The 13,004-nt window shown below is 33.1% G+C and overlaps 1 protein-coding gene across 2 annotated transcripts; it reads left to right on the top strand.

The window, feature by feature from the left end:
- Positions 1–338: 338 nt before the first annotated feature.
- On the top strand, positions 339–12,570 carry LOC111710331 (flotillin-1). Of its 2 annotated transcripts, none has more exons than XR_002767036.1 (15): positions 339–434; positions 2,577–2,634; positions 2,822–2,854; positions 3,262–3,345; positions 4,176–4,235; positions 4,685–4,816; positions 5,501–5,619; positions 5,872–5,956; positions 6,033–6,190; positions 6,338–6,421; positions 7,321–7,411; positions 7,612–7,704; positions 8,473–8,571; positions 9,678–9,822; positions 12,059–12,148. XR_002767036.1 is itself a non-coding variant. In XM_023484394.1 (15 exons), exons 2-15 carry the CDS (start codon positions 2,593–2,595, stop codon positions 12,116–12,118), a joined length of 1,206 nt encoding a protein of 401 aa, XP_023340162.1. In that variant the 5' UTR covers positions 339–434; positions 2,577–2,592; the 3' UTR covers positions 12,119–12,570. The 2 variants fall into 2 exon arrangements, 1 of the variants encoding a protein (XP_023340162.1); XM_023484394.1 differs by having other exon boundaries at positions 9,678–9,743; positions 12,059–12,570.
- The last annotated feature ends 434 nt before the right edge of the window (positions 12,571–13,004 follow it).

The following is a 13,004-nucleotide window of genomic DNA, read 5'->3' as shown; positions in this document are numbered from 1 at the left end:
AGGGTTAGATTAGGTTAAGACAATTTCCGGGCCGAGCGCTGCGGCTAGAACAGGCTAGGGGGCCGGGAGCTGCGACCACAACTCCATATAGTAGCTGTAAAACCACGTGCTAGAAGGTCGGATGTTTAGTACAGCGGATTTGGCGAAGGTCAGAAGTGGAGTATAGCGGAGTTGTGTAGGTCGAAAGATACACCATTGAAAAATTACAAAGAATTAATTTGAATAAAAGGAGCTGATTTCAAGTGACTCTCCATTCACAACGGTACCCTTTAAACCTTTCGCTTGAACTAAACTAATTGTACCGGTGTGCATGGGACATGACAATCTATTAAGAGTTTCATTAAATGATTATTATCAGGATGTTGTCATCGGAAACCCCTACTAGTACCTGGAGGAAGAGCTTTTGTTTGGCCGGGTATTCAATATGTTCAAAGGTATATTTTTCAACCATCCTTTTTTCAACAACCGTTTTTTTAAATACCGTTTTTTTTCTCCCTTTATTGCCTAACAGTGTTTTTCATCCACCATTTTTCTACCACCGTTTTTTAACCAACATTTTTAAACCATCGTTATTCAACCACTGTTTTTAAACCACCGTTTTTTACCACCCTTTCTCAACCATCGTTTTTCAACTACTGTTTTTAAACGACCGTTTTTTACCACCCTTTCACAACCACTGTTTTTAAACCACCGTTTTTTATCACCCTTTCTCAACCATCGTTTTTCTACCACTGTTTATAAACCACCGTTGTTCAAATATAGATTTTCAACCACCGTTTTTCATCCACCATTTTTTTATAACTGTTTTTCATCCATCATTTTACTATAACCGTTTTTCATCCATCATTTTTCTTTAACCGTTTTTCATCCACCATTTTTCTATAACCGTATTCCATCCACCATTTTTATAACTGTTTTTCATCCATCATTTTTCTATAATCGTTTTTCATCCACTATTTTTCTATAACCGTTTTTCATCCACCATTTTTCTATAACCGTTTTTCATCCATCATTTTTCTATACCCGTTTTTCATCCATCATTTTTCTATAACCGTTTTTCATCCACCATTTTTCTATAACCGCCTTTCATCCATCATTTTTCTATACCCGTTTTTCATCCATCATTTTTCTATAACCGTTTTTCATCCACCATTTTTCTATAACCGTATTCCATCCACCATTTTCTTATAACTGTTTTTCATCCATCATTTTTCTATAATCGTTTTTCATCCCCTATTTTTCTATAAACGTTTTTCATCCACCATTTTTCTATAACCTCTTTTTCATCCACTATGAATTTCTCTAATATTGTTTTTCAACCAACATTTTTCAACCATCGAACCATTTTTTAACCACCCTTTCTCATCCACTGTTTTTCTACAATCAAATTTTCCCCACCGTTTTCCCCCGACTTTTCTTTAAGAGATTTTCAACCCCCATTTTTTCACCATTCTTTTTCTATCGCCGTTTTTTTTAACTACTGTATATTTTGCTACTGGTTTTCAACCACCGTATTTCAGCCACTGATTTCAATCATCTTTTTCATGCAACATTTTCAATCATTGTTTGTCTACCACTGTTTTTAGCTATGGATCTTTAACTACCGTTTTCAACCACTGTTTTTCAATCATTGTTCTTTAAGCAACGTTTTTCAACCACCATTTTTCAACCACCGTTTTTCAACCATCGTTTGTCTACCACTATTTTCAAAAATGGGTTTTTAACCATTGTTTTTTAACCACTGTTAATTCTTAAACACTGTTTATTCTTAACCACCGTTTACTACCACCGTTTTCAACCCCCCGTTCTTTCCCAACGTTTTTCAACCACTGTTTTCAACCACCGTTTCTGAACCATTGTTTTTTCTACCACCGTTTTGCAACCTCCATTTTGCAACCACCATTCTTTGACCAATGTTTTTCAATCACTATTTTTCAACCACCGTTCTTTGACCAATGTTTTTCAACCACCATTTTTCAACCACCGTTCTTTAACCAATGTTTTTCAACCACCGTTTTTCAACCACCATTTTTTAACCACCGTTTTCAACCACCGTTTTTCTACCACCGTTTTTCAACCACTGTTTTCAACCACCGTTTTTCTACCACCGTTTTTCAACCACTATTTTCAACCACCGTTTTTCAACCACTGTTTCTCAACCATAGTTTTTTAACCACCGTTTTTCTAACATCGTTTTTCTAACACCGATTTTCAACTGCCCTTTTTAAACCAACATTTGTTTTAAACCATCTATTTTTACCATCGTTTTTTATCACCGTTTTTCATCCAATCCCTAGAAGTTTCTTTTTTCATGTTTTAAACTGAGTTTTCCTCAGAATAAATCTGACCACCATATTTGGAATAAATCTGACCACCATATTTGGAATAAATCTGACCAACACATTTAGCATAAATCTGACCACCATATTTAGAATAGATCTGACCACCATATTTAGAATAAATCTGACCACCATATTTAGAATAAATCTGACCACCATATTTAGAATAAATCTGACCACCATATTTAGAACAAATCTGACCACCATATTTAGAATAAATCTCACCACCATATTTAGAATAAATCTGACCACCATGACGTTATCTGTGACCTCCTCTGGGGTGTACACTAGTCAGGAATAGTATATGATGAGTTTTAGATAAAAATCAATCTTAAAATCTAAAAATTGGGTTAATGTTCTTTTGCCTTCAATGTTGTTCATAAATTATGTCTCTGAACTCTCATCCTTATAAAAACTACGAAAAATAATTTCTATAAAATTTCAAAAAAAAGTCTTGAAAAATCATATAAAATGCCTCGCAGGGTGTCAATATCACCGTGACAGGAATAGCTCAGGTTTGTCTAATTTCTAAAATCATTTTTTCGCTGTTTTATGTTTACAGTGGTACCGACAAATTTATAGAATAGGAAGACGACAATTAGACTCCAGTTGTGATTTAAACAGTCCAAAGAACATGAAACACATCAACTGTGCTAGTGTACACTGACCCATTTCAAATAATATGTTTATTTTCAAGATTTAACAAAAAGTAATAATATTGTTTAAATGTCGTCTTCATTTTCCACAGTTTTATTGGTCGCACTGTAAAATAATTTCTCTAGTTCTTTTCCACGATATCTTACAGTCCCAGTCCCCAGACCCATATATATATATATATATATATATATATATATATATATAATGTATACTATATATGTGATGCTTAATATATATAATATATATAATATTGTTCAATATCTAGGTTAAGATCCAGGGACAGAATGAGGAGATGCTCCTGGCAGCCTGTGAACAGTTTCTTGGCAAGACAGAGGATGAAATACAACAGGTGAATATAATTTGGTTTTTATTCATTAAATAGTCTGTTACAGAGCACAGTTGCTGTGTTTCGTGTTCATTGGATTAATGCGACAATTTTCGCATTTTTCGCGAGCGAACGAAGTACAAAAAAATGTGAAATTTTCCCGAATCGATTTTTCCTTTTCGCGCAAACCCTATTCTCACTGAATTTTTTTCTAAAGACTATCAATTAAATATCTTTTTTCCAAAGAAAAATTAATGGCTTTAAAGGGACCGTTCACTTTTTTTGGTAACTTCATGGTGTACTAATTAGCCTATTAGCTATTGTATTAGACTTACATTTTAAAGATATCTATGACCGGAGAAAAAGCCGATTTATTGTTTAGAATTCCAGCGGAAAGCTATGATACCTTTGCATAGGCATTTTTCAGTAACAACAGCCCAATAAAATCTAAAATTATCATATTTCAATAACATCATGTGTCACCCATTATATGTATAATAAAATATAAAGACTTTCTCTCTCAGACAAACCGGTTCCTAGATTCCAACTCTTCAATAAATCCCGGGGATTCCCATGGGGAAGTAGGGAAAACTTATCAAACCGTCAAATGTTTAAAATAAGTTATACTTAAGAAAAAGACACCACAATTAACTATTAGATATACTACCTTTGCGCTGGATTTCTGAATGATAAATCGGCTTTTTCTCCGGTCACAGTTGTCTTTGAAAAGTAAGACTAATACCAATGAAAAGCTAATAAGCTATTAGGTTTACCCTCAAATTACCCAAGTAAGTGAACAGTCCCTTTAAGTTTAATCTGCAACTGCAGTAGAATTCAACTCATGTGATTTACAGGTTGCACTAGAGACACTAGAGGGTCATCAGCGAGCCATCATGGGGTCAATGACTGTGGAGGTCAGTATATTTTTTACCTCAAAATATTTAAAAGTTATGATGTTAGTTTTTATAACTCAAGCAGATAAATACTGAATTGAAATACATCCAATATAAACTAAGATTCATTTTAAGTGACGGGCCGACTTTTAAGCAGCTGTACAGTACACGCACACAAAAACCGTATGAGGCAAAATGTGAAGAACAATAACAATAGACCGGTTAGTACCATTAAATGATCGGTTCGAATCTTGTACAGATTACACTGCAAATCCCAGTCATAGGACACAGTTTGCTTTATATACTGTACTGTACTGCTTGCACTAGCAACTTGAAAGTCTGACTGGTACTTGAAATCAACCGGAATGTATACAGTGTACAAGGATTGAGTCGGACCAGTACAAATTTTGTGCATCTTTCATAATCCACGAGATTTTACGCTGTGTTCAAGTTGCTGTTGTTGTTGCTAGGAGATCTACAAGGACCGGAAGAAGTTCTCAAAGCAGGTGTTTGAGGTGGCCAGCAGCGACCTGGTCAACATGGGGATCACGGTGGTCTCATATACCCTTAAAGATATCAGGGATGAGGAGGGGTATCTTAAGGTAAGCCATTCAATCGATCAATTAATCCACCAATTTATCACACAATCAATCAATCAATCACTCAATCAATCAACCAATCAACCAATTTATTAATCAAATCGTTAATCAATCAAATCATTAATTTATCAAATAGTCGATAAATCAATTAGGTGTGGTTGATCAAGGAAATAGACAATCAATTTATAAATCAATTAATTTAGCAATGGATTAATCAATCAGATAATTAAATGATTAATTAATTAATTAATCAGAGTACATTTGTTAAGATTAGAACATAAGAAAAGATTTAAATTTTTCCTTTTCTTGTGAATTTGTGAACAATAGTTAGTTTGTTTGTTTGAACAATTCTTTAATTTGAATCTTTTCAAACTATTTTTGCTGCTGAAATTGCACACATTGCTATTTTTGAATATTATTTATATCCCTTTTTAAATGAAATCTTATCTTTATATTCAAACTCCTGATGTTCAAAGAAATAGTTCAAATGAGCAAATTCAATATGTAGATTTGAACCTATAGCATGACGTCATGTGAGTAGTTAATATACAATAGTTCAAATCATTAATAGTTTAAGCGATTAATGGTTCAAAGGACGGTAGTTAAAACAAATAGCCACCCTAGGAATGGGCCGAGTAAGAAGCTGTCGCCAGATAGAAGACGATATTTAATGCAAGCTCTGTTTAGGCTCTAGGAATGGCCCGAACAGCTGAAGTTAAAAGAGATGCTAGAATAGGAGAAGCAGAAGCTAAGAGGGACGCACAGATTAAAGAAGCAATTGCAGAAGAAGAAAGGATGGCATCTAGGTATACATCGATCATTATCATTTTTCTTTCCAACAACTTGAATTTTTTGTTTTATTTTAATCTAACATTTCTTTAAAAATGCTAACATTTTGTTTGAAGTTATGAACAGCAGGTTAGATGTATCTCACAAATTTTTATATTTCTAAAATTCTGTTTGTAATTTCGAAAAAAATGTTATTTTTTTCTAACAATTTGTCATTATTAGATATGTCTAAATTTGTGAGATAAATCTAAATTTGTATGATATTTTAGATTACTTAACGATACTGAGATCGCCAAAGCAAAGCGTGATTTTGAGCTGAAGAAAGCAGCTTATGACGTGGAAGTACAAACAAAGGTTAATGATTTAGAAATTTTTGGTAGACAAATTAAACAAGACCAATTTTGTAAATCCGGTTTTTTTTTGTTTATAGAAAGCAGAAGCAGAATTAGCCTATGAGTTACAAGCAGCAAAGACAAAACAAAGAATTAAAGAAGAGAACATGGAAATAAAGGTGATGATGATAATGATGATACTCCAGGTTATTGAACGAAGACAAGAAATTAATATACAAGAGCAGGAAATTTTAAGGTAAACCTATAAATTAGATTTTAAATTTTGTTTTATTATTTCATGAATACCAATTACTACTAAGCCACTCCCCCTTTAGAGAAGGGTACACTTCTCCTTTCTTGTATTCAAATAAAAGTCTAAAATTAAAAAGCAAACATTTTTCAGACGAGAAAAAGAATTGGACAGTTCTGTGAGAAGACCAGCGGAAGCTGAAAAGTATAGACTAGAGAAGATTTCAGAAGCTAACAGGTTAACCCAAGGAGTATAAAATAGAAGGGAGATTCAACTGACGCGGCCCGCCCTACCATATGAATATACATGCTTTGCAGACGGGTACTCCATTTGTATAAGAAATATTCAGAATAGGTTATTGCATACGCGGTAGTTGTACATCAGACAAATATTTCTTATTCAAATGAAATACCATCTGTTAAGCATGTATACTCTTATGGTAGGGCTGGCCGCGTCAGTTATATCTCCCTTCTATTTCATACTCCTTAGGTTAAAACGATAGTTTTTATTTTATTTGAAGTTATCCTTCATTATAAATAAAGGGGTGTGCCCGATCCGGTATCCTGTAAACCTGAATTTGATCAATAATGTGGAAATAACGTCCCATGTAAACCTGAATCTGATCAATAATGTGGAAATAACGTCCCCTGTAAACCTGAATCTGATCAATAATGTGGAAATAACGTCCCCTGTAAACCTGAATCTGATCAATAATGTGGAAATAACGTCCCATGTAAACCTGAATCTGATCAATAATGTGGAAATAACGTCCCCTGTAAACCTGAATCTAATCAATAATGTGGAAATAACGTCCCCTGTAAACCTGAAACTGATCAATAATGTGGATATAACGTCCGCTGTAAACCTGAATCTGATCAATGTGGAAATAACGTCTGTTTTCAAGCTTGAATAGTGTTTAATTCTAGAGAAAGAAATCCACAATTCACGTTTGAGGAGAAACAACAAATGAAATAAGAGAAAACACAATAAAAAATAATCAAATTGCAGCAATAAAAACAAGGATATCTCATTCTTCCTTTTTTAAATGAAGGGTCAATTTAAATTCTAACAACAACAATTTAAACTTTTTATTTGTAAAAAAGTCCGAATGAAGAATTTTAAGTGTTTTTATTTAGGAACAAGATGATCATGGAAGCTGAAGCAGAAGCAGAAGCTATTGCACTGAAAGGAGATGCTGAGGCGTATGCCATAGAAATCAAAGCTAAGGTGACAAGTAAAAAACTGCTTTTTTGTCAAAATTTTCCGATTTTTTTATAAAAATGTTGGTTTGAGTAGATTTGAAGATAAAATATTTGAAAAATCTTTCTAAAATCTGCATTCTGCAACTTAATTGTAAAATTTTATTTAAATCTCGAACCATTTTTCATCCCGGATCCGGATTCGTATGAAAGACTCGTTGTATCTAGGCTGAAGCTGAACAGATGGCTAAGAAGGCAGATGCCTGGAAGGAATATAGAGAAGCTGCCATGTTGGACATGATGCTCACTACACTACCAAAGGTAAGGAAGGCTCTTTCTCTCAATTTATCTAAACGATGTTAGGTACTTTCCAAAAGGCATTTTCCCAAGTGGCAACTTTCCTGGGGTATTTTCCCAAGTGGCAACTTCCCAAATGTGCAATTTCTCAAGTAAAAAACTTCCCGAGTCTGTTCTAGCCGCAGCACCCGGCCCCCTAGCCTGATCTAGCTGCTGCGCTCGGCCCATCCTAGCCGCAGCGCTCGGCACCGAATGCAGCCTTCGGCGCCTCAGAAGGCCGAATAACCTAACCTTTGGGAAGTTGCCGCTTGGGAAATTGCACATTTGGGAAGATGTCACTTGGGAAATTGTCACTTAGGAAGTCGCCCTTGGGAAAATGCCTTCGGGAAAATACATAACACCATTTAAACATACAGTGGGATTGATAAAACTGTGGCATTTGAAGACGACTGTCAGACTCAAGTTATGATCTTAAAAGGTCCAACAAAGAAGTTGCAGTAATTGTGCAGTGTACACTGATCCATTTCACCTAATTAGTTAATAAATTTAAGCAACATCAAATACAAACAAAAATTGCTTAAATGTAGTCTTCCTGTTTTGAAGTTTTATGGTTTTTTTGTCAAAACAGCTGATCCAATTGGGGCCTGATTTTTTTGTGATAACTCACAAGAAAGATTTTTGGCCAGTCAGAATTAAAAATGCTTGCTTGAATTTCGATTAGATTTCGATTTTGGAAATCTGCCAATATGTAGAAAAAAAATCTGCGAAAATAAATAAATAATTTGTTTTGAGATTGCTGCCGAGGTAGCTGCCCCTCTCTCCCAAACGAAGAAGATCACGATGGTTAGCGATGGTTCAGGGGAAATAGGAGCCTCCAGGATAACCGGCGAGGTATATTCAGTCTCGTTAATCGTTAATCGTTAATCGTTAATCGTTTTGAAAACTTTTAAGAAAACTTTCACGTTTTCAAAACTGTTTTCAGGTTTGATTTTTATTAAGCTTTACAATATTTTTGGTTCGTTTTTGTCGAAATGTTCTTTCAAGGTCAAAATTTTACATAATGTAAGAAAAACACATGTCTGGAATAAATAATTTTGAAAACAATTGCTCTTCTTACACTATGCAAAATTAGGACTTTGAAAAAAGAAAAAATTGACGAACCAACTGATTGCAAATCACTGGCCATATTTTAACGGAAAGAAGATATTTCGATTACTTACTGTTTTTAATATTCCCATTAAAAAACATAACAGTTTGATATTCCATATATAATAAACCAAGACATGTTCCCTATATATGGACCGAATAGGCTGAAATTTTTAAAAGGAACCCAGTAGTATCCCGGGGTAACATAAGCTAACAAAATTTCAAATATTTTTTTTTCAAATATTTTTTTTCAAATTCTTTTCAATTTTTTTTTAAATTAGATTTTCTAATTTCTAACCCTTTATTTTTTACTACATGTTCCATGATTTGTTTGATCTTTGTGAGATTTTACAAACTATTGCTAAACTTTCTTTTTAATTTTTTTTATAACTTTCTGAACAATTTGGGACATTTTTTGAACAAATTTTTAGATTTTCCGTAACATTTGTTAAAATTTCTTAAAGGTCTGGAACAGTTTGCTACATTTACAGCCGCTTTGTAAGAATGTAAGATTTGTAATACAATTTGTTACATTTTCCTGGTAGCTGGTTAAATATTTCTATTGATTTGTTAGTTTGATTAAAAAATAGATCTTTATTTCTGTTATGACACTGCTACACTCCGCCATTTATGTGCTCCATTCATGCACATAGAAAATTGTTTAAATCTTATCTATATTAAGCTGAACCAGGGGAGCTCATGTGTAAACAGCCTGAGCTATCTTGTAGCTCCCCGGTCACAATATACTTTTAATTGTTTGTTATTTTCAATTAGCATTTATATGTATGTACATTGTATAATTTGTGGCCTAATAAAAGATTTGATTTGATTTGATTTGATGACTATTTTAGGTTCTGGATATAATGGTCCGTGTACCGGGGATGGTGAAGACAATGACCGGAGTTGATATTTGCAACGTAAGACCAGGACGAACAATGTGCTAAATGTACTGCAGATATTGTACTGCACCTAGATGTTCTAGATGGATGTTTACATGTACGCGTACATAATTTTATAGATAGGAACTCAAAACTCTTTTATGACTGTGACCGTAATTCTATCAATTCATCGTAATTCTAAGTGACCTGTCGATTCACAACGGAACCTGCAATAAACTTAGTTTGAGAAAAGATAGAAGATATTGTCGTATTCCTATCCTAAAATATTCCTGCAGTAACTTACAACGGACTTTTTAAAACATCGAAAATTTAAATGAAAAATTAAAAAAATCTGGAAGACGCAGCTTTCCTTGAAAGCAATTCGTTGGTTTTGACACCTTAAGGGACTTACGCGTAATTTTAAGTGACCCTCCATGGAAAAATAGCCCGATTTATAACCTTCATCTGGTCAAAAATGCGTAAGTCACTGTCGCAGAAAAAATCGCATGAATATCTATTTTAATCCTTTTAAAGATGTTGAGATATATTAGACCAGTGTCCGAATTTAATGAATCTACGCCGCATATCAAATCCGCCAAAACCCGGTTTTAATTGAGTGCCAGCATAAATCTTGAAACATTGAATACGATTTTAAGTGGAACCAACCATATTTGAGCCGCGGCTTAAATTTAAGCCGCGGCTCAAATTCTTTAAATTTGGCCTCAGCTCAAATGAAACCTCCAGCTAAAAAAATTTTGTTCCATTTACCAATAATCTTTAATGTCGTCAGTTTTGCTAATTAAAACTATATGATCGCCACTGACTGAAATTAGACTGAAATTAGCGATTTTTTTCCTGCAAATATCTGAAGAAAGACACTTAAAAGGTGGTAGCAGAGCCATTTTTTCCATTTTCCATTTTAAAGTACTGTTTTAAAGGACTTTTCATGAAAGGTCGGATAAATTTTCACATTTTACTCCAAAACCGTGGGAGCAATTCCAAATCCCTGAGAGCAGCCACCCCTCCCTCATCAGTCATCATGCAAAGCTTTTAAATTCAATTTTAAATTTTGAAATTACTCTTACTACAGCCCCTTTAAATAAACACTCTAATCTATCAGCCATTTTACTTTTCAGATTATTTCCAGTTAAAATAAAAAGAGTTTTGTCATTTGAAAAAAATATGTAAATATGTAGATAGTTATGTGTAATTTGCCACACTTCTTTTTTTTCACTTTTTTCATTTTTTTCTTATCTTTTTTTTATTTTCAAATTCTCTTAATGATTCTATTCTTTCATTTTTTTATTTTGATTCTTTTTCGTAATTTGAACAGATCGATCCATTTAGCTTTTTTTCAATATTTTTTTTATGTAGTTTGCAGCCAAAGAGAATAGAATATGTATTAGAGTGGAATTTACCAGAAAAAAGTGTAAAACGGCCATTTTGTTGTACGGCTTCCATACTGCAGGTGTACTTCAAATATTCGTGCTATATAACCTTTTGGGCCCTGGAACATCATTTTATTGAAAATCTAAAATTAATATTAAAAGTAAACCAAATTATGAAATAGGCTGGTTTCATAATTGACCAATGATCATTTCACATAGACTCTATGCCTTTCACTTTACAAACGATGATTTTCCGTTATAACTATAAATCAAATTTTGTTTTTTAGTCACCTAATTCATTTTATAACGTTATTTCGAATTTAAAAATTGGAAATTGAATTGGATAGTCTTGGGAACATACTGTATTAATGTACTCTACTGCATATAATTTGTGAACATTTACATGATTTGTACACTTTGAAGTCCCTTTCAGGCTGAAAGGGACGGACAAAATTCATACCGAGGGAATGTATAAATTCCACTCTAATTTATAATCTATTCTCTTTGTTTGCAGATCTAACATTTGATATTTTTAGTGTAATTTCTTTATCCTTAAGTTGGAACATTTTTGTGAAGTATGATTAATCTTGAGCGAATGATTTTGATATCAAATGCGGAAACTTCGAAAGGCTTGATCCCTAAATCAAAGTTATCCCAGCAGGGAATGGCCATCATTAAATGAATACGTAAATCAAGGAGATCAATACTTGATACTGAGATTCACAACATAAAAGGAATTGAGGCTTTGTCACAAACTCAAATTTACTGATCCCTATATCTTTGAAACCTTTAATACATCAATCTTAGCTTATTTAATATAACCCAATTCATAGCTTGAAATATCTAATGGGTTGCTCAGATATTGGGATTAGAAAATCAGAGTTCAGACTTCTTGGAAATTATTTTAGAACAAAATATTTTAATTTAATAAAACACTATATTTTTTAATGTTAAATGTTTTTTTAGATGAATGTTGGAGGGGGCCCACCTAGAAGTCCACAACCAAGAATCCGAATTAGAACATAATTATTTCGACATACAGACATAGGAATATTTTGACATACAGACATACACACATATAGGAATATTTTAATATACAGACATAAACGCATAAATATACATAGACACCCAGACATGAACATATACATACAGACACAGACATACAGACGTACATACATGAAGTTAGACATGCAGACATAAATATGTACTTACAAAAATAGACTTTAAAAAATATGGACATACAGACACCCATATAGATAGAACGGCATACAAATAGACAAAAAGCGTAAATATACTGCCGCAACGACATAAAATTATACTGAAAGGCATAAATTTAAACAAGGGCATAACTAATTACTGAGACACAGACAAAAGGCCATAAATGCAGAACCAAATTGACATGCAAACATAATACATACATACATATATACATATAAACCTACATGCTGACATACCTTATTTTTATATTCATGGCATAAAGTTTTATACAATTTAAAAAAACTGTTTTGCTCTAAAAAAGTTTTTGCTACAAACTCAAATTTTCTTATCCTTATATCTTTGGAACTAAATGTCGTAAACCTTTGATGTTTCAAACTATAAAATCTGTTAGATCAAATAATTTAAGTTTGAAAAAATCAAAGGTTTTAACCATCCGGTTGCAGCGATATAGAAATAAAGTTTCTGGCAAAAACTCAGTGTCTTTAAAAAAACATCTAATCTCTTCTAACAGTATTTTTCGTATCACATTATATTTTTGATACGGTAGTTAATCACAACATCAATCTTTCAGCGGGATTTTTAGAATTTTCAACTATTAAAAAAATATGTAAATTGTATTTATTTATAATTACATAAGGTGCTTTCCAAAATCCGTTTAAACAAAAATAAGTCACTGATATCTACACTTAGTAAA

Source organism: Eurytemora carolleeae, unplaced genomic scaffold (assembly GCF_000591075.1).
Source record: "Eurytemora carolleeae unplaced genomic scaffold, Eaff_2.0 scaffold561, whole genome shotgun sequence".
Lineage (NCBI taxonomy): Eukaryota > Metazoa > Arthropoda > Copepoda > Calanoida > Temoridae > Eurytemora > Eurytemora carolleeae.
This window is presented reverse-complemented; position numbering and strand designations above follow the sequence as displayed.

Coding starts and splice junctions, on each gene's coding strand:
- LOC111710331 (XM_023484394.1), top strand. CDS start 2,593: ATGACGTTATCTGTGACCTCCTCTGGGGTGTACACTAGTCAG. Junction 2,635..2,821: donor CTGGGGTGTACACTAGTCAG/GAATAGTATATG, acceptor AATGCCTCGCAG/GGTGTCAATATCACCGTGAC. Junction 5,620..5,871: donor GAAGAAAGGATGGCATCTAG/GTATACATCGAT, acceptor ATGATATTTTAG/ATTACTTAACGATACTGAGA.